The sequence below is a fragment of the Poecilia mexicana genome, unplaced genomic scaffold (genome assembly GCF_051168715.1).
Source record: "Poecilia mexicana isolate PSO_F unplaced genomic scaffold, ASM5116871v1 scaffold_14, whole genome shotgun sequence".
Taxonomy (NCBI): Eukaryota; Metazoa; Chordata; class Actinopteri; order Cyprinodontiformes; family Poeciliidae; genus Poecilia; species Poecilia mexicana.
Window position 1 is genome coordinate 21,418,496 of NW_028263383.1, and position 21,744 is coordinate 21,440,239.

At 38.2% G+C, this 21,744-nt stretch overlaps 1 protein-coding gene across 2 annotated transcripts in view; it reads left to right on the top strand.

The window, feature by feature from the left end:
* sgcd (sarcoglycan, delta (dystrophin-associated glycoprotein)) overlaps nt 1-21,744 on the top strand; it is a 152,950-nt gene that overhangs the window by 24,705 nt on the left and 106,501 nt on the right. The window contains exon 1 of one of the 2 annotated variants that reach the window (XM_088012340.1): nt 8,623-8,936. The exons of the other annotated variant lie outside the window; for it this stretch is intronic. Within the exon in view, the coding sequence (XP_087868466.1) occupies nt 8,934-8,936 (3 nt within the window). The 5' untranslated portion in view covers nt 8,623-8,933. Of the gene's footprint in view, nt 1-8,622; nt 8,937-21,744 lie in introns of those variants that run through there. 2 annotated transcript variants of the gene reach the window in all.

The window sequence follows — 21,744 nt, forward strand, 5'->3', positions numbered from 1 at the left end:
AAGTTAATGTCATGCTGGTGAAAAGTTTAGAAACCATCATCAAAGGTATGAATGTCAGTATTTCTTGCCTTCAGAGACAGATTTAAACTGATGGGTTCAAACTTATATGTGCAGGCCAAAGTATACACATACAACCCACTAATCTTTAGTGAAATATAACTTAGAGTTGTCCTTCATAATTCAGGCATGACTGAGATTATGTCACCAAACAAAATTGGTAGTGTTTATTTCAATGTATTGTTTTTTGAGAGAGGTTATTTCAGAAGACCATGTTTTATCCATACCAAACACACAGCTGTAATTTAAGGATCATTTTTTCGTTGAAACACTCACTTATAGGTTTTTACTCGGATGTTGCCTTTCTCAACAGGTGTAGGTTTAATCAGTTCTTCCCCAGTCGGCCAGATTTGTCTCAATTTGCATCCTGTACTGTTCCTACCCATTTTTTTGGAACCACATCCTGAGTAGTACAAGCCAGGCCAACTTGAGTATTGCATGTATGTGATTTGATTGGCAGCAGACTGTATTCATGATTTGGCCCTGAGTTTGCCTAACGATGAGTGGAAGAGCATATACAGAGTCAACTGTAGTTACTTCTAAATTTGTTTTATTTGAAATGTACTAATTTATTTGCACTAGAAACTAGACCAGAAATAGTTGGTAATAGTTTGTTTCTGTAGTATGTTTGCTAACGTCTGCCCAGATAGTGAGGAACACACTGCCAATGGAAACACGCCCAACTAGCCAGAAACAAACTAGACATTAATTGGCTTAACTGAAAGGCAGGAAAATTAGAAAATTATTGAGAGGCAGCCAAGGCAAATACATTCTCTTTGCCAGATGTTTATTGGTAAAAAGTAAAAAAAAAAAAAATCATATCTTCCCAACAAAGTACAATGGCGCTTGTGGTATTAGAGTTAATATTTTCTCTTGATCTCCTCTAGAAATTTAAGGAAACTCTTGGGCAAGGCTCTTCCACCTAACAGCCCGTATATATTGCTGTAATGTTTGTGGTTTCACTTGTTCTTAAGATTTTTAGTCCATGCTATCTCTTCTCTTGCGCTCGCTTCCCTTCGAGGGCCAAGAATGCCATCTGTCATCCGGCAGTGACAGTCACACCCCACCAAGACGGCCCCCTCGTTTCTGAGTCAATGAACCTACGGCAGTGGTGCCAAGCAGAGCTAAACGCTGCACCATTTTTCATCCCTTCTTTTTCCCTGTTCTCTTCCAGCAGAGTGTTCAGCTCATCAGAGTAGTCCCGTCTGCTGCCTGCCAAACCCATCATCTACATCACCACGCTCCAACAGAAATACAATCACTGCTTTCTATACCAAAACTAAATGTCTCGGTGTAATATGAGCAATATCTTTAGTGTTTTTGTCCCTGTTTAAAGAGTGAAGATGGATTATGCCAGTGGTTTTCAACACTGATCCTCACAACACTGCACACATGAAAATGTAAAGTATGAGATTAAGTAATTCAGGTTAATAAAAAAAAAATCATAGAGCTGAAAACAACATTGTTGAGCTACAATCTTGTACTTGGGTTACATGTTTTTGTTTTGAACAGGAATACAGACGCCAACATTTTTGCTTTAAATATAGTTTTATTATGAGTGGCGTCAACTGTAACCATGCTAGCTTGGCAACTTGAACACGTCAGTTTTAGTTCTCTCTACAAATGAAATGATCAAGGTCTGTGTTAGTTTGAGAACCGTTCCACCTGCAAATTTAACTGATGATAGCACAGCAATGCTTTTTTTTGTTTTACAAATGTTTTGCACTAATTCTTGGTGGAACTAGCATAAATTAGAAAACTCAGCTCTGTCATTGTCTACGTGACTCTACTATGGAGGACCAAAACCGACATAATAGGAAATAAAAGCATACATATATATTTTGTTTTTCCTTTTCCTTACATGAGTTTCCGTCAAGTAATGTATATATTTTCGTTTTCATTTCCCCTAAACGTGTTTTTGTCAAGAGAAGTGAATATTTTGTTTCGTCTTTGTTTTGCTTCCCCCTTTTCTGCTTGCTCTTTTTCTGCTGCATCGTTATGTTAATGAGGAAAGCTGCCTTCTATGTCCAGCTCCTCTACTATTGGTCAATAGAGCTTTGAATGCTAATTTCGGCCAACTGTTCTCTATCTCGGAGGTTCACTTCACTTAAGGACTGTCAGCAAATTTCCAAACCAAACACTCCTGTCAAACATGGCACCGAGTGACTGTGCGAGACGTAAATGCCCCACAACGTCTGACCCAGTGACGTTGGTTCCAAAGCTCTATTGACCAATAGTAGAAGAGCTGGACATAGAAGGCAGCTCTCCTCATTAACATAACGATGCAGCAGAAAAAGAGCAAGCAGAAAAGGGGGAAGCAAAACAAAGACAAGACAAGATATTTACTTTTCTTGACAAAAACCCATGTTTAGGGGAAATGAAAAAGAAAATATATAAATTACTTGACGGAAACTTGTATGTAAGGAAAAGGAAAAACAAAATATATATTTATGCTTTTATTTCTTATTATGTTGGCGTTGGTCCTCCATACACTATGATCAACATCTTACACAGTCACAATAAAGTTCAGTCCACAGTACAATCCACTGCTCCCTGTGCTGATAAAGTTCAGTACAGAGTATGCTGATGTCAGCATCTTATCATTAGCATGCTAATTCTGAGATTTTAAAGTTGTTGTAGCTCCAGATAACTTAGTTTAAGTGCTCTTCTCTTTGTCAGTCAAACCTGCAGGAAAATTGTTGCTTTGAGTTGTTGAGTTCACTCAGCAAATTGTCTCTTGTTTGTACAAAAATCCTAAAGATATAATTCAACTTTATATTTGCATTGTAACATCCACAGCTCACATAAGAAATTTTACTTGTTCTTGACATCTTTCAGTCCATCCTCTGGTCCTGTGGTGACTATTTGGAGAGAAACCCCAGGGGACTCAGCATTAGATGTAGTGAGTTACGGTTGGGTTTCTGATCAAGATGTCTTGTGGATGCTTCTGTTTGGAGGTTTTCCCAGCACACAACACTGGGAGGAAACTATAAACTATATATCCCTAGGACACTTGAGAATGAGCTTTAGAGTGCTGCTTAGCTGAAGGATGATTGGGTTTCCATCCTGGATCTGTTTTATCATTAGCATGATAAAATGAGAAAAACAAAAAAACAGATCCAGGATCCATGAAAAGTGGAGGACAATAGCTTGGAGAGTAGATAACAAGCTAACCAGTTTTATCTTCTGAGTGTTTTGGATCTTTTTTTTGTCATATAGTCTGTAGGTAACATTCATGTTTTCATATGCTCTTTATCTAAATACCACCTTTGTTTCAGATACGTTTTTAGTCCGTAACCCATCAATTGAAGCATAAAAGGCTGTAACTGACATGTTACAGGTTTAAAGTCTAAGTGGTGGGATCCTGTTGTTATATAGGAACAGCTTGAACTAAACTTTGAATCACCTGTTTGTTCTTTTCCGTGTGGCGCTGAGTGACAGCAGAAACAGTTCCTGCATGTGTCACACTCTGTGTTTTAAGTCCTGCCTGGGGCTTTTGTTCACACCAGCTGTCAGCTTTTCAGCCCTCCTCATTTTCTTCAGTGAATCTAAATGACACCTCAGAGGCTGAACTTTGTATCTGGCTCTGTAATTTCTTCACACTTTGAGTCTCATCATCCCGTAAGGTCGCCTTGTCAGGAGTTGCTGTCCGTCATGGTGTACGGCCGCGTTAACTAAGAGACAGAGAGAACACCAGCCTCGTTACGGCCACTGTCACCTGTACTCCATAATATAATTATCCAGAGGCAAATGATGGTCTGTCCCTCACACCCTGATCTCACATCCTCTCCCACTTCAAACTAATCATATGATATCCCTTTCAACCTCTTCTTTTTGAAGCTAACCAAACACCTGAGTCCTCAATGTCAAATTGTCCTCACATTTACAAAGCATGTCTACCACTAGATGTCCTGTAGAAAGTTGTACCTGAACTCCTTGTCCACACGGCAAGATTTTACAATTGTTAGATGATTTTCAAAACATAAAAATCGCAATGTGTGTGCTGTGGAGCCACACAAACAAACTGATTTTACTCACCAACATTCAGATTTCAGAATGAAGAACCTCTCCATCCGTAATCAGTTTATCCATCCAACCACTGTCAGTTTGTCCATTAATGCATTCATCATCCATATTCAGACTGTTCATCTGACCGTCTGTCCATCCATTCAGTGGTTATTTGTCCATCAGTCGGTAAGCAAGCCTCTCTGATAGTCCATCTATTGATTTTTGTCGTCTCTCCATTCAGCTCTCTAAACCATATTGAATCAACGTGATAACGTCTCTGGGGGAGTTTCTGAATATCCAACAGACACTGGCAGAAAGAACCTTTCACCCTGTAGAGGAGACTGACTCTGCAGAGCATTGTGTTTTAGATTTTTATCAAAGCAGTGACTGAAGGCAGCTTGAAAACAGTTTCTCTGCCTGCAGAAAGAAAGTTAGTGTGAAAAATAATAGCATAGTTTATCTAAAGTTAACTGCATCTCCTTGCTACATTACAGCTAAGCTAACCATTAGCTTAATGTGGTCTCTGGAGGAAAGGAGCTCTTTCTGTTGAACTTTGAACTCCAAGCACTGCTGTGGTAGAACATAGATTCCTCTACTCAGCCATGAATTTACTAATATTTCCTCTGTGAGTTGGTTCTTTGCTGTAATTTGCTTTGGAAAATGAAGCATATTGATGGAGAAATATAAGGGAATGATTTTTGTTTTAACTCAAATGAAAGTAAGAACTTAACTGAGATGAACAGCATCCTTACAGCAGTCATAACATCCCACAGTTTAGATATGAGTGAGGCATTCAGAGACCTTCTGGTAAACATGACGTTTCACTGCAGTGTTTGAGCATCTTCAGCCTGGTTTATTTCAGAGAGTGGCATCCAGCTCACAGCTTGAGGTGCAAAACAAAGCAAACATGGCAGAAGGTAATTTGATTCCACTCGGAGATGGAAATAAATAGTCATATTTATTTATGACGGCATCTGAGACAGAAGGTCGCCGGCGTTTGGAGCAACTCTTAAGCCCCGTCGCCGGTCTGGTCTCACTCTGTAATTGGCTGTTTTCACACACGCAAAGAACCGAGCTTGGAAAGATCCGGAGGCTCTCGTTCAAAGACACTCGATGGGGGATTTACCTACCTTAGGTATGATTTCCACAACAAAATAATAAAAGCAACAACTTTCATGTATAATACTGTGAGACACACCTTGAGTAACAGGAGGGACAAAGATATCTGCTAAAGCTGTAGGATGGCAGTAAAAAGTGTCCAAAATGCAGCATAATAGACTAAACTGCAACTAAAAGGGATATACTCTCATCCTTACACAGACATGGATTTATTTGTTATATCTCAAAGGTCAGGATAATAAACTAAGATAAATTAAACATGAAAAAGTGAAACTAATCAGGCACTGCAACAGCATAAACTAACCAAGTGTTTTTGAACTAGTTTGTCGTGAAAATATTTCTTTAATCTTGAAATATGTCAAAACTTTTCACAAGTAACTTTTCAGCAACATATTCAACATATTCAGCTCGTTTTAAGCCATTAATTCCTTAATATTGATTAATATTGATTTCTCTGACATATTTTTTCACTTATAACATGGAAAATATGATTATTTTATTCTTTTATATTATTTTATAGTTTTTCATTAAAAAGGTTTGTCGCTGGGATGAGGTGGTTTTCTTGGCAGTATCAAAACTGGCTTATATCTTAAAACTCCAATGGAAAGACTTTATTCGCATCACACAAGTCAAGTCATCAACAGCTGGATGTTGCTTCTGGCGCAAACCATGACGAAGGAGACAGGAAGTAGTTGGATGATAATGGTGCAGCATGTTTAGGGACTTACCGTATGTACAAACTTCATGCGTGATTTTAATTGTTTCTTATTTAATGGAACCAACACAGTTATGAAATTATGTTTTTTTTTTAAACATTAGCAGAATGTTGACAAAGTTTGGCGCACATTTGTAATGGAAACCGAGCTATGAATTGATGAGGGTACAATAATTATGTCCTGGTTCTTTGTTTGTCCACAGTATTGTGTGTGTGTGTTTTCTTTTCTCTTTTATAATTGGTACAAACTGACTCCAACTCTATTTTTTTTACAGCCTTTAGCCTAAACCATCAACAAAACTAAAATGGCGGCAGAGCTTGACTTTTCTTGTTCAACAATCTCTCTATCTTCAAGTAGACCTGCTTACATGTTCATTATTTTACAGCTTTGTGGTTTTTCTCCTCTCTTTACAGAAGCCTTATTAGGGGGGCTTCCCTTTTATTTATTGATTAATGCATCATCAAGTGGAGCTGCAGCAGCTCAGGGACGCGGAGTGCCTCCCCTCCTCTCCGTGGCCTTCGTCCCAGCTGCCCGCTTAAGATGCAGGACTTGTCTCTTCTGCTGGACAATCACTCCTATTGTTCTTTTAATTTTTTTCAGGCTGCCAAGCTAAGAGACACTGGTTACATTTTGCCTCTGCTTTATGTTGGGGTTAAAGGAAAAAACACAAACATCTGAATTCTTTTTTTTTCTTTTTTTGGGAGGGGGACAGAGGTATTTAAAGCGATTTAACTTCTTTTAAATGACACAGCACCTTGTTGGGGGTTTTTTGCCATCAAAGGCTCTCTGCTGTGAAACTACTTGATGTAACATCAAAGGACAAAGTATTTCCCCTAACCTACCAGAATCGGTTTCGCCACAAACAAGCCGGCAGAGAGAATGGGATCAGTGTGGCTGTGAAGAGAGGAGGCAGGAAGAACGGGGAGAAAAGAAAGTGGAGCTTTGTAGGAGAAGCTTTCTGAAGCTTTTTCCTCCCTCGCTGTCAGGCCACAGAACATTAAAGTGGGGGAGAGGAATTTGCATTCTTTAAATCGTTCTTTCTTCTCCTCCATAACTCACATGCTGACGATCTGGCAGTAAACTTGCACATGCAGTCTGCTTAGCCATTGGGAGGAAAGAAATCTTTACTTGCCAGAAGAACAACCAAAACCACACTGGTTTGATGCCAATAAAAAGGGAAAGAAAAAAGAATTAAAGCAGATATTGGCCATTTTGTTTGCAGATTTAAGGCCTGCCTACAGGAATTTATTGGCAACTCCCATACAGTCTGAAAAATCTTAAATTAAACTTATGTTTCAGCAACAACCCACTTCTACCACTCAGTTTTTTCTTCTAATATTTCACAAGATTGGTGGTTACCTCACAGTCTCTCTTTGCATAATCCCTCTAAATTAAAGGTGTTTAAAATGTGGCTGAGGGGCCATTTGGCCTCCCCCTGGCAACAATTCAAGAATAAATTAAATAAATTAAGAAAAACCTACAACTTTTAATCTGACAAAGATGTTAGATGGAAAACAAAGTGCTCAGTGTTTCCAAGGTCTTTGGTAACTAGGACCATCACTTATACTCTGAATTACACCCAAATCTGCTTTTAATTGCTGTTATAAAACTTGACTAAGTACAGGCAAATTTGAAAGCAGTTGACACCAAGTAAGTGTTTTCTAATGAAGACTGAACATCTTGTTTTTATTGCTGAAAACATAAAAAAATATTGGAGAGGAAATGGATCTACAGCATCACAGATCCTCCACCATACTTGAGGTATGTTAAATGCTGTTAATCACCCTTTTGTAATGTGCTAATGGTGGATAAAAAAGGTTAACACAACAGAAAAACTGTTTATCTGCTGTTATTAGCAGCTATGCTAACTTTGATCCAGTCAAGTGCCCAAAAACGTTCCTGGGCACTTTTTTTCCAGTCTACATGACTTTTTTGGCACCAAGTAAATGTATTTTTTGGTGCCTGGAAAACAAAAGCCTTCCGATTGTTGAGTGACAATTGGTCACTGCGGCGTTACATAGAAACAGTTGGCTGCTGGAAAAGACAAGTGTTGTTGACTTGCCATCCAGAAACCACCTGCTCCATTCATGTTGGTTGTGCGGGAGGCTTTGCTAATGCTTTTCAAAGATGTACGATTGTACAACTTTGCATTTGTTTGCAACCATTTTCACAAGTGAGTTGAAATACTGAGTCAGGGGGCGTGGCCAGCAGCAGCTTATTTGGATTTGACGTGACCATACTCCCTAACAGCTCAGCTCATTATGAAAGGAGCTCAAAACAGGCAGAACAGAGCAACTAAAACCTCATCATCTAAGAATGATTTTGAGGAACAATGTAATGAGCATGTTTGTTTTTGTTGGGGTTTTTTTGTCCATACGTCTATCCTAACCTGTTTAGGAAGCATTGCAGCTCATTGCTGCAACACTTTGGAGTACTTGAACTGCAGTTACTGAGAAACTTCCAGGTCATTTCACTCAGTTAGGCACCTTCCTGCCGTCTGGCCGGACCCTGCGCCTGATGGATTTGCCCACAAAGCATGGTGGTAGCAGGCAAAGAAAATAAAGGAGGTTGTCATGACATAATAACACTCTGGGGTGAGTCCCGCCTCTTTAAACTTGAGACCCGAAACCCACATGTGTTCTAAATCTGGCAGGAAGGCAGAGCTGCAGCTCGGAGACACAAGACTGGAGCAATAAGAGGAGAAAAAAGGAAAGCGTCAGAGAGGAGGGTCACTGAGCGTCCAGGAAACGGCTCCCAAACTCAGGGGCTCGGTTTGGAGGAGGCGGGGAGTGGTTTGTTGCTGGAAAAGCTGACAGGCGAACAAGTCAGAGGGGAGGGGAAAAAAAAGGAGAGAGGTGGCTGCCTTGACTTTGAGTTGGTCAGTGAAGGCCTCATGCAGCTTCTCAGCAGTGACTCCATTCCATTTTTATCCGCCTGACGCTTGTCGGCTTTGAGGAGAGCTCACCAGGAGCCCAGAGGGAAGGGAAATAAAGGAGTACATCACAGGAGGGGGGGACGCAAAGGAAAGGAAACATGGTAAGTTTGTTTCACTGCCTTGCTGTGAATGCTCATTCCATATGATTGCTGGTAGGCGGGGAGGTGGGACTCCAGCTTACGGCAGAGTTCCTCCTTCACTTTGCTCTGCTTCTGTTTTACTCTTCTCCTGAAATCTAATCACCACTTTACAAACAAAGAGTCCCTGAGCGCATCAGAGTTACACTCTCCCATTCATAGATGAATCGGCATGAGGAGTGATACCCAAGACGTTTGGCTCCAAATCCAACCTTTTTTCACCAAAGAGTGGGTGGGCTGCTTGCCACATTTCCCACATTTGGTTTAAGTTACTCTGTCCCCCTGGGGAACAGGCTGCTATAAATAAACAACAAGAAGTGGAGTGTGGACAGACTGTAGCCTACTGTCTGGATTTACTCTGGAGGGACAGACACACGACCCAACACCAGCTGAGGGTTGTACCTATCAGGGTTGGACTTTTTCTGGCTGTTGAAGTGTACATGTTGCTGAATCTGAGAAGATACTATCTGCATTTCCATTACAAATGTGTGTAAAACTTTTATACTCCACCAATGTCGAACAAACACAAATTCCCAGTTGCCATGTTTCCATTAAATAAGAAATTCAGTTAAAATCACACTTGAATAAGTTTTTCCATGCGACAAATCATTAAAAAACATGCCGCGCATGACCCTCCTACCACTTCCTGTGGTCTTTGTCATCTTTTCTGCCAGTTGTAACATCCGGTTGTTGATCACATGACTCATGATTCAAAAAAGTGTTTCCATTGCAGTTTTGCAAAAGATGCAATATTTTGCTACAGCTGAAAAGCCACCTCAATTTAGTGCATAAACCTTGCATGGAAAAATATATTTTTGAAATTTGCATATTTCCATTGAGCAAATTCAGTATTTTTATATTCAGTTTGCGTACTTATGTGGTCAATGGAAACATAGCTAGTGCATAATGCTGAAACTTTAGTCACAAAAGCCAGTCGACCTGCCCAACACCTTCTATTCTTACAGAGTGACAATCTAAATTGGAAAACTGGTCACCAAAATCAAAAGCCCAGTGGTATGTCTTGGTATGTCTTCGACTATACCATTGATCTTCCAAACCAAATTATAACCCAACACCTTTATGTCTCCTCCAGTTAGTTTAATATTGTATCACTATTTACTAAGTGCAAAAAACCTCCTTGACACATTCAGTTGTTCCCTAATCATAGTCTAAAACAGGAACATTCGTCACCAAAATCGCAAAACTAGTCCAAATCTTTAATGTCTTGCCAATCATTGTTCACAGTATAGACAATTGATTATCAATGCCAATTGTAATGTCAACATCTTAATTTCTCTGCCAATAAATGTCCAAGACAGACCATTGATAATCAATGCTAAATTGCTGAACACATTGTTTTCATCTACCAGTTATAGTTGAAGGCAGAGTGAACTAATGTTATGATGTGAAAAAGTGTTTTCGTTTTGATACAGCCAAAAAACCTCATTCAAAGGATATATATATATGTATATTCTCACCCTCCGCGGGTGGTCTCTCTTTCATCCTCTGAGCTCGGGTCCTCTACCAGAGGCCTGGGAGCTTGAGGGTTCCTCCAGTATCTTGGCTGTGCTTAGAACTGCACATTTCTGGACTGAGATGTCTGATGTTTGTTCCTGGGATCTGTTTGAGCCACTGCTCCAGTTTGGGGGTGACTGCCCCGAGGGCCCCAATGACCACAGGCACCACTGTGGTCTTCACCTTCCAGGCCTTCTCCAGTTCCTCTCTGAGGCCCTGGTATTTCTCCAGTTTCTCGTGCTCCTTTTTCCTGATGTTGTGGTCACTTGGTATTGCTACATCCACCACAACGGCTTTCCTCTGTTCTTTATCCACCACCACAATGTCCGGTTGGTTCGCCATTGCCATCTTGTCTGTCTGGATCTGGAAGTCCCACAGGATCTTAGCTCGGTCATTCTCCACCACCTTTGGGGGTGTTCCCCACTTTGACCTCGGGGCTTCCAGTCCATATTCAACACAGATGTTCCTGTACACTATATATATATATATATATATATATGTGTGTGTGTGTGTATATATGTTTCAATTAAGCAAATTTATTTTCTGAATAATAAATTCAGAAAATAAATTTTCTGAATTTATTTTCTTAAACGGAAGTGTCTGATTGGATTTTTGAGTTGGGCAATATGACTGTTGGTTCAGGACCATAAGTCCAAAATGTTCAGGGGAAATTTGCCTATTTCCACCTTGGGAAGCTACATGCTACCTGAAACATTACTGGCTGGTGTTTGCAAAACAGCCAGTGCAGGAGGACCATTCAATTATTGTCCTTGCCACTATTTGACTGTACCTTCAAGAGTAGATAGGGAAGACTGTGGACATTAGCTGCTGTGATAGTGCTAAGACTGTTAACATAAATTTGTCTGAATTTAGGTTAAGGGAGAACTTTTAATCAGTTTAAATCTATTTTTTCCCAATTACTCATGGGTGAATTCAACGTAACTTTTTCTTTGCATACCTTGTCATTCCAAACAACCTCCAGGCCGTCATTAAAGATGTTTCTGAAAGATTTGATCTGTTTTTCCTTGGAGTACCCACCTACTATTTAAAAAAACATGACCTGTACTCCTAAAATTACACCCTTGGGAATTTGTTTATCTCCACTTGGAAAACTTTCAGAACCAGACATACCACAGAGAGATTTCAGAAGATCTCATTATCCCTCCTTTTTTTTGTCTGAGTTTTTCTGCAGACTTTGCAAGCGTGACGAAACCATCGTCTGGCCACGCTTCATTACACTTATTGGAATACAGAGAGTTCATGCTCTCCATTGAGGACAGTTTTATAGATGAATATGCGAATCACAAACTCTAAATGAGACAGCCGCTCCTGCTCTGTCTATGCATAACTTTTTTTCTGGGTCAAGCAAGGTCTTTAATATTTTAGGTACCTTTAATTCTTTACATCAGTAGTGCAGGACAGGGACTAAGTTTTAAATGTCTCTAAATTAGTTTTTGTTGTTGAATCTCCTAGAGAATAGAGTTCTGCACTTAAGCTTAAAGAAACTGTATTTTTACTTAAAGAGATGCATGCAGAAATGAACTCGGGTCCTGAGCTTACGTAACCTTTGACCCCCAAAATCAAAAGAGAAGTTAAAGTTGGTGATTAATATCACAAAGACTGAATTTAGAATGAAGTAACACTGCAAACTCTTGACAAATAAATGAGTTAAGAAATAAGAGAGTGGAAAAAACATGGAGAGGAAGCAAGAAATAAATACAAATCTATGAAAAAAGACAGAAGGTAAGGAAGGAAATGTAAATGTGTATAAGGAAATAATGCAGTAGCAAAAGAAGGAAGCAATGAAGGGAGGAAGAAGAACATTTATAAGAAAGGAAGGAAAGATGGAATGAAATGTAAACATAAGTAAGGAAGAGTGAACATTTAAATGGAAGGAAATAAGGAGGAAATGTAGAAGAGTGAACATTTATAAGAAAGGAAACATGGATGGATTGAAATGTAAACTTTTATAAGGAAATAAGGAAGGAAAGAGTAATGTGAAAAAGATGGAAAGCACCAACAAAGAGGAGATTAAAACAGATTAAAAGAATGAAGGGAAACTGATAGTATGTGAGGTGAAACATAAATGAAAGTAAAAAAAAGAAAATGGAGAGCAGCTCTTTGGTTCATGTAGGCTGAAATCTGGTCTAAGATGTTTAATATCTGATTGAACATGAATATGTTTCACCGTGAATAAATGAATCATGCTGAAGAGCATCATCTTAACATGCAGGTTGCAACTTATTTTCATAGACATAAAGATATCTGTATACAAATACCAATAACTGCCTAACCATTCTCCCTCGTCACTTTAACAGTTTGAAGCACGTTTGTAAAAACTTAGAAAGATCTCCAAAATGGATTTCCTCCTCTTTTTGCCTTATAAAAATACACAGCTTGGAGAAAAATCCATTTTCATAGTTCTGTGCACCTGGCAATGTAACACATATATTGCAATTTGATTCACTTTAGATGATCATTTTGGCTTTGATTCAAACCAGCTTTATTCATGCTTCCTGTGGGTTTCATTGTGCTTAAGCTGTTTGTAGAAGCAGTAGAAACCAAGTACAAAAATTAGGAAATGTGACTTGTGTATAATAGATCCCCTTTAAAGCTTGTGTAATGGTTGTGTGTGGTTGTAAAACGAAGAGAAGAAGTGTGAATCTCCAGCCAGCTCTGTCTTCTGTCTCATCTCTCTGCTGCTGCAGCAAGGAAGAAGTCCAGAGCTCCTCTGAGAGTCGGACATGTCAAACATCCCACCTGTTTCTGGTCCCACAGCAGCTGCAGGTCCACACAGAGTTATATTGGGAACTGAGTCACAGCTATAAACATACCATCCCCCCCGTCCCTGACTGTCCGTCTCCGTCTGCAGACAGCTTCAGATTTTCACCTCTGTCTGCAGTGATATGTTTACACTCTGTAGCTCTAAAATCGTGGAATGGGATGTTTTATGAAATTTTAAATCAGGGTCGAAGGAGATCGGCGGCAATAACGAAACCAAACGCTGTTTCTGCTAGAATTAAATGTGCTCGATTTATTTCCCCACAGAATACAGCAAAATAACATGCATCAAACACTGTTACTGCTAGAACAAATATGCTCGATTTATTCCCCACAGAATACAGTACAAAACACTCTATGACTAAACACGTGATGCTCGATTCATTCAGGTTACCAGCGCTTACCTCGTGAAACTTGGCCGGAGAGCCTTCGGCCTAGAGACAAGCAGCAGCATCAACGTAGCTGGGCATTCGAACGCGATCCACAGCAGACTCTGACTCAAACCGCGGGCTTTTTCGTATTTTATCTCTTAAACAAAGGGATGTCTGCGTGCAAAGGGGGAGTGGCCATCTCCATCCTTGCAGGCGAGCCATCCAATCAGAGGTAGCCGCTCTCCGACCATGAGCCAATCATGGGCCGAGAGCGTGAACCAGCAGACCAACCAGAGCCCAACCCAAGTCAACCAGAGCCAAGCACGCCCTGTTCACGTGATCCGTATGAGCTCAATAATCTGAGCAGAATAAGTTTTATATCAAATTATAAAGCAAAGAACAAGTTAAAAGATAATAAAAAGAATAATGATTATCAAAGAACATAAAAGATAATAAAAAGATAATAAAAAGATAAAAATACAAAATACCATATCATGGGATCAGTCTATATACTGAACATCTTTCTGTTTGTGCAGAATTCTCATGGGAAAACACTGCATTTACTCTGTTTCAATGCAAACATTAAACACCAATATAACTGCAGTAATTTAACATAAAGACAGGTTGTATACAATAGTGTATAAACAACTTAAACATCACATCCGAATAGACTTAATGTGGCTGCTGTTTCCTATCTGCTTCCCTTTAAGTCTTTGTGATGAAGCTCCACAGGCTCAAACACAGGAAGAAAACTGCTGTTTATCTTAATTAGAGCTTTGCTGGAGGAAGATACAATGTTGTATTTCTCTTCATTCTCACTGGTTTTTCACACATTCATGGCAAAGTTTTTAGCACCAATAACTTCAAGGTTTTCTGGGAAACTTCATTAGCCTTTCAAGTCGTTGTGGAGGAGTTTTGGCCCTCTCTTCTTCCCATCAATCATTCAGTTCATTGAGGTTTGTCAAGCTTTATTTGTACATGACCTTCTTAAAGGGCACATATTATTCAAAGTTCACCATTTGCCCATTTTTGTTCTTCCATTTAGGTTTCTACTGTTCATAAAAACAGCATTAAAAGCAGTGCTTAAAAATTGTCTGCAGATTGATGGACAGCAACAGTTTATTCTTGGATCATTAATGAGAAATATTTTAGTTTATCAATGAATTTGATAAGTAGCACCTTCCTGCTAAGTAACCCCACTGGGTTAGATGCTTTTCCCCCTCTAGGTTTAAAACTAAAGTGGTGATTTTGGACTATAAACATAAGTCTTTAGAAGACAACTTGTTTTGATCAGATGTAAAATGGATGGCAGTGGACCAACTGACTTCTTTTCTACTTGAAGTAGAAGTTTGTCATTTGTGAGTAAATTCATGTTAGTGCGTTGCAATGTGTGTATTAGGCTGTGTTGACACAACAGGCAAATGCAACCATACACGACTCTTACGTGGCAGTCTAAATGGCCCAATTTAGTCTTTTTCATCCCTCCAAAAAATCACGTTTGTGCTACTTTCTAATCAGATACATATTCAATAGTTTCAAAGTGTCTGGAACCATAGTCGTCATGTCACATTTTACCTGACTTTTACATTTATGTGAAACATGCATTGCAATTCTATGAGTGGTGTATTTGAATTGCTGAATCAATTAGTACCAACATTTCTGAATGGATGATTCACCATTTTACAGCAGACTGAATCAACACTATATTTCTGGGTCTGTGTCTTTAAAGATTTACTGCTACGTATCTCTGTACTATTCTTGTATCTCAGTTTATACAGATTTGTAGACCTTTATTTTTCCAATTGATTTTTATCACTTATACTGGAATCAGACATATTCAGGATACTTTTTTTTTTTTTAACAAAATAAGGTTTCCTTTGACAGACTGGTAAACAACTGATGGATAACAGACCAGTTGTCTCTGAAATATGAGTAGAACAATAAAATGCAGCAGACTAAATATATCTTAGTATTTGTGGTCATTTATCTATGGAACAAATGTAATTTTAAACTCTGTTTTTCCATGTGTCTTGGTGTTGTTTTAGTTATTGTTAAAAATTCTGCATAATGCTCTATTATTCCTTCAGAATGTCAATCTGTGGTTAAAATATTCACTAATTCTGCTTCTAGTTTTTTCACTACATACATTAATAAGCAGGGGATTGGGATAGCCAGCTACTTCTGCATATCAGGGAATTATTGAACTTAGTTTTCAACAATGCAGAGTATATATTTAAATTTGCATTAGAATGCTAATGTTGTTTGAGCATATAACATGTAACTTTTCATGCTGTTGTATTTATTACCTTGTTAAATATGACTTTGGCTGTTGTGTTTTATAGCATGTAAAACATATCAACATGTTGAAAGCTTAATGTTTACTTGCTGTTTCTGGCATACTGAGGACAAATCCAAAATGTCATTTTTTTTATTTTTATTTACTTTTTTACTTAAAACATATGGGGACTATTTTTACTTTACCACATACAAATGTGTTGTATAATTTATAGTTTGAATGGTTAATCTGCAGCACATTTGCACCATCAGATATGTAATATAAAATTGTAATTTGCATTTGTTTCACATGACAAGTGGTGAAATACACTATTTACTGGTTATTTAGGCTGTGATCAAACAGAACAAGTCTAATTGGATTCCAGTCAAAATGTTTCTGCTTAAAAATACCTCCTACCATTAATATATAAACAAAGAGAAGAATTAATTAACAACAAAAGTTGTTTTTCTCTTCTCACTTAGTACTGAACACTAGCAGTTTGGGTAATGTGTGTTTCTATATTCATTACAGCAGTCCTGTCCAGTTTATTCACTGATTGCACTCACTATGAGTTACCGCAATCACAAATTTTAAAACGTGACACATTATCACATTTGAGCAAAGTCAAACTAAAAGCCGAGGTTTTTACTTTCGTTTTACTCACAATGTAAAAATGTTGCTGAGTTTTAATGACTGTAATCAACTCCTCGGGAGAACAAAGCGAGGTAATACAAGTTGTGATCTGGTTAGAGGTCTGATTGGCAGATAAATGTTTGTTTGATGCAAATTGGCTCGTTCTGCTAATTGCTGGTGTTTCTCACAGTGTGACTTTGCATTCTGTGTTCAGCAGTTTTGCAACTCCAAATTGTTGCTCAGGATTTCTGTGTGGTTCATCTCATTACTTCCAGGCAGGGTAGTCATGTTTTTCTGGAAATCACTGGTGATTCTCAGATTGAAATTTCACCTGTTATTTCAAGTGATTGAAACCAAATAGCCCATTTCACCCTGAACATTTCACGTGCAAAATTGACTGAATGCTTCTGGAGTCAGAACCCAGTTTGAGAGACTTCCTACAACGTCTCTCTTCCTAAATATATGGAAAAATAAATGCTTTGGCCTTTTTGTTTCATTGTTCTCTTCAAAATCCTCAAGAACATTTAGTCAAGAAAAACAAATGTGAGCTTAAGATACTTTAAAATCAGCTTCAAGTGAAACCATAGCATTTACAGCAGTGGTCCCCACAGTTGGCCCAGGAGGGCCTCATCCTGCATGTTTTAGTTCTCTCTAATGAGCCATCATTTGATCCAGGTGTGCTAAACCAGGGAGAGAACTAAAACATGGAGGATGCCGGCCCTCGAGGACCAACTTTGGGGACCACTGATTTACTGATAAAATCTATAACTTCATTGCTGTCAGAAAATGACCCTTAGCTTGAAAAAACTAAGGTTTTATTTCTGAAAAAGAAGTCAAAGCAGAAGAAAAGGCACCGATAACAGGAAAAAACCAAGATGTGCATAGCAAAGACCTCTCATCCTTCTTCTCCCAATGTAAGCAATGTAATGTTTAATAAGCAAAAAATATTAACCATGATGTTTTAACCTTTGTACTTTTATTTATAAAACTTTGACTTTGTCAATATAACTACTTGATTTTTGAAAGAGTAATTCAGACTTCTTTATTTGAAACATTTAGAATATATTTTTCTAGAAATTAAAAATTATATTTTATTTGAATTAAATTTGATCTCAAATATGATTTTAATCACAAAACAAAATGTAAAATACAAGTTATTTTCTTAATGAAAAGTCCTGTTGTCTGAATTTTGATTAAAGTTCTATTTGAATTTGAGCATCAGTTTGGCTATTTTTATTTATCTTTTGTCTTTTTTTTATTCTATAGTTCTAATATAAATATAAAATTTGCTGGGTTTTTTTAAATCTTGAGAACCTCTAGCCCCATTTTTAGTCTTTAGAAAACCTTTAACAAAGTAATTTTTATTAATGCCATAAAAGGAACTGATTAGAAGATAAGGTTTATATTTTTGTTTTTGTCATTGTCTATGGAAACCAAAGGATTTCTGTATTTTCTTATATTCTTAAATGGAGCTCTTTCTTGCTTCCTTTATTTATTTATTTTTAAAATGCCATCTGTATTTCACTGTTCCCATTAATTTTCCTGCTTCTTTCTTTGCACACCCACCTCTGTCGGTTTCCTCTGTCACGTCCCTGAGAGGGTACAACATGACCGATTGCCACTTAGTATAAAAATTGTTGTTCTAAATGGTGGCGGGCTCCCAAACAACGGAGCAGCATGCATACAAATGAATGTTTAGCCGGCATCAGAGAAGATGGACAGCTGCAGCTGAGCACCTATAATGATGATGCCGTGGGATGGACGCAGTCTGCAGCCGGCGACGCAGACTTTTACTGAAAACCATCTTTAAGTGAAGTTAAAAACACCATCAGTCAGCTTGTCGCTCCTCGCACACGGAGAATTATACAAAGTGCTTTCGTCCGGAATGAAATTACATGTAACATAAAGAATGATTTTCTCCTAAATCTACTTCTGTGACAAGTTGGTGACCTTCCTTCCCTTCAGTCTGCAGCCTTTATTGTCTGCTGGTGTGTTTTAATGTCATGTTTTAGGTTTATTTTTGTATATACTTTGACATATGCACATATTCAATAAATTAGATTAGCATAGAAAAGTGCATTTATTTCAGCAACTAAGTTCACGTTAAATAAACTCAATTCATCGTGAACAGTAAAACAAAAACCAAAAAAAAAAAAAAAACCTAAATCTTATAATGTATTTTGGGTCTAGTTTCTAGAGCAAATATCTTAATCGACTTGAAATAAGACAACTAACTTACAAGCACCTTTGAAGCAAGTGGTAGGAGCTTGTTGTAGGTAAGCAATTACCTAATATTCATTAAAAACACTAGTTCCACTTTCTGATTTTTTTTTTCACTTATGGGATAAATGACTTATTACAAGTGAAATAAAGTGTCAATGGACCAAGTATTCTTAACCAGTATTATGGAATTATTTACCTAATACAAGCATGCTTTTACATTAGTTCAGTCTTATTTAAAGTAGACTAATATATTTGCACAAGTAACTAGACCAAAAATACTTTGGAGTGTGGGTTTATGGTCCTAATTTTTATTTTTTATTTTTATCTTTAGTACAGTTTCTCATGTCATGTCTGCTTTGTGATTCTGGATGTTTGTAGTTCACACTGCAAATCTGTTGTCAGATAAACACAGACATGCTGTATGTAGCCTGCTGGGCTTTGCTGCCCAAACCGATGCAGTTTGTGGTAGAGCAGGTGGGAGACGGTTTTAACACACTGTTTGAGAAAGGAAGGCCTTCAAGGACACACACCATGTCTGACAATTAGTGTTCTTGATAGTGAAAATAAAGTTTTAGCTCTTTTCATAGTGAAGCAGTTGTTGTTGTTTTCACTGTAATGTTGTACAAATAGATGTTGTTTTTTTTTTAACAGATTTTGGTGAATTTGCTGCATTTGGCTATAATTCACACCTGACAGCTCACAGAGCCTGTGACTGTTTAAACCTTCCACAGTGATTCTTTTAATAACTTTGGCTAAAAATGATGAAGAACCAACTAATATTTTTAAATTGATTCATCCATTCACTAGACTGTTTATCTGAGTCTGTCCAGACAGTCTGTTTTTACAAGCTTCATATTTAACTCAAAAATTAATGGGCGTTTCCTTTTTCTTTCTGCTTGTGCTCTGTTGTCATATTAGTCCTATATTCAATTTAAAAGTATTTGTTTTAAAATTCTTTTCAAAAATTAGTCTGAAAGAACCGATAACACTGGAAATTTAAGGGTGCATTTCCATCAGGCCCTTTTAGTCCGCTTTAATCCAACTGTAGTTTGTTTGTGCAGAAAGTCTGGTTCATTTGGGAGGTGTGAGAATGGAACTGAACTGCTGATCTGGACCAAAAAAGTAAACTCTGGTGCTGTTTGGTTTAAATGCATAATGTGAATGCAAGCAGACCAGAGAGCGCTCCAAAAGCAGGAAGTGGACTGTGGAACGGGGCATTCTGGGTAAATGCAACCAAAACAAACTTGCAAGTCTAATGCTAATGGAAGATGTGGCTCAGAGACCTGAACAATGACCGTTGGTGTGTTTGAGCAGTTTATAAGATTTCCTCTATAGAAAGGTTTTCATAGTCGAACATTTTCCTTTTAGAGCCGGCCTTATAATCATTTCAGCTGAGATATGAGGTTTGGACTGTGTGGGAATCAGAACATATACCAAAGCGGATTTCATCAGTCAGATTGGTGGTTGAAAATAAATCCTTTCCCACCCAACCTGTTTGGATCTTTTTCCGCTCCAGAGCTTCAAAGTCGACAACAAATCCTCCCTCTTAACTTCCCAATCCTGTGTCAGAAGTGTCATAGGCTCCTTCTTCCTCCTCTGCTCACACTCTGAGATGCTTTTTTATGTCTGAAATGTATCTTTTCTTTCTGTAGATTGTTATCCAATGTTTACTTTTCAGTTTCCAGCATTTTCAGGTTTCAGATTTTGCGTTTACTTCTCTGAATCCGTTGCTTCAGCAGCCTCTTCATTAGAGTCTGTCTGCACTGAAACACAAAGAGCTGTGCAGCACTTTGCGTAAAAGCACTTTTGAAACATAAATGAAAAGTCACAATGATAGCTGATATCGGCCGGCACCGTCTCCCCCTTCTTCTGTTAATAAAAAGGACTGCCAGTCTATAGTTATAAAGGTCTTTCTCGTCCCCATAGTAACTGATTGCAGACTGCTAAGAAACTTCTTCGCTTTGAGCCAATGTGACTTCCATACATCTGAACATGAAGATATGGACTCAATCCCAGACTGTTCAATACTATTGAGCGTCTTCTTCAGCTGTAAACAAACACTAATTTACTCGTCAAGTTCAGAGAAATGTCGTCAGCTCAGATTTCAAACTTTGTTGTCTTAAAACTTATGACTTCTTTTTTTTTAAATTGTGATCTCATTAATAAAATAACAGCAAAGGAGTGTAAGATTTTAAAAGCTCATAGCCCATTAAATAGTACTTTTATCTACATATCAGCTCCAATTTCTGCTAATTGTACCATTTATTGGTGAAAGTTTCTCAGATTTCCAGGAAGGTGGTTTCCATTTTGGCATTTAATCTTAATAGTGTTTAATTTCCATTCATCTTAAGTAATAATCACTCCAAATAAGCTGAACGGAGAATCTAAATTGTGCCATCACTCATCAAGCAAATGACAAAAATAATAACCACAGGAACAACAACAGTGAAATCAACCAATTGCTCTTAAAATGTAACTAGCCCCCTGGTGACAGGATAGTCCCGCCCCTGACAAGTTTTGTAAAAGTCCTAAGTGGGCGGAGCTAAGCGACACTGAGGGCCATGTCCAAGTGGGGTTATTATATTTCAAGTGTACTGAGTTTTCACTAGAAACTAGAACAAAATTATCTATTAATATTTTGTGTTTTTGCTGTGTGGTTATGCACTAGTCGATCTCAGGAGGCCAGTACTGACACGGTTTTAGGCCAAATAATGCAGAGCTGAACAAATTTACATGAAAATGTCAGTTTGCACAGAAACATGAAGATAGAGACCTAATCTATTTAGGCAGTTTATCATAAAAAATTTAATATGAACGATCCACCTGCTGTGCCCTGAATGCGCCGTCTCACAACTTCCTCCTGCCCCGTATGGACCCAAATTATTCTGAAGGATTAATCTGCCTTCTACTGGAACCCTGGAGACTGGAATTACAAGCACAAAGTTTCTCCAATTCAGGTAATCAGAAATTCAGC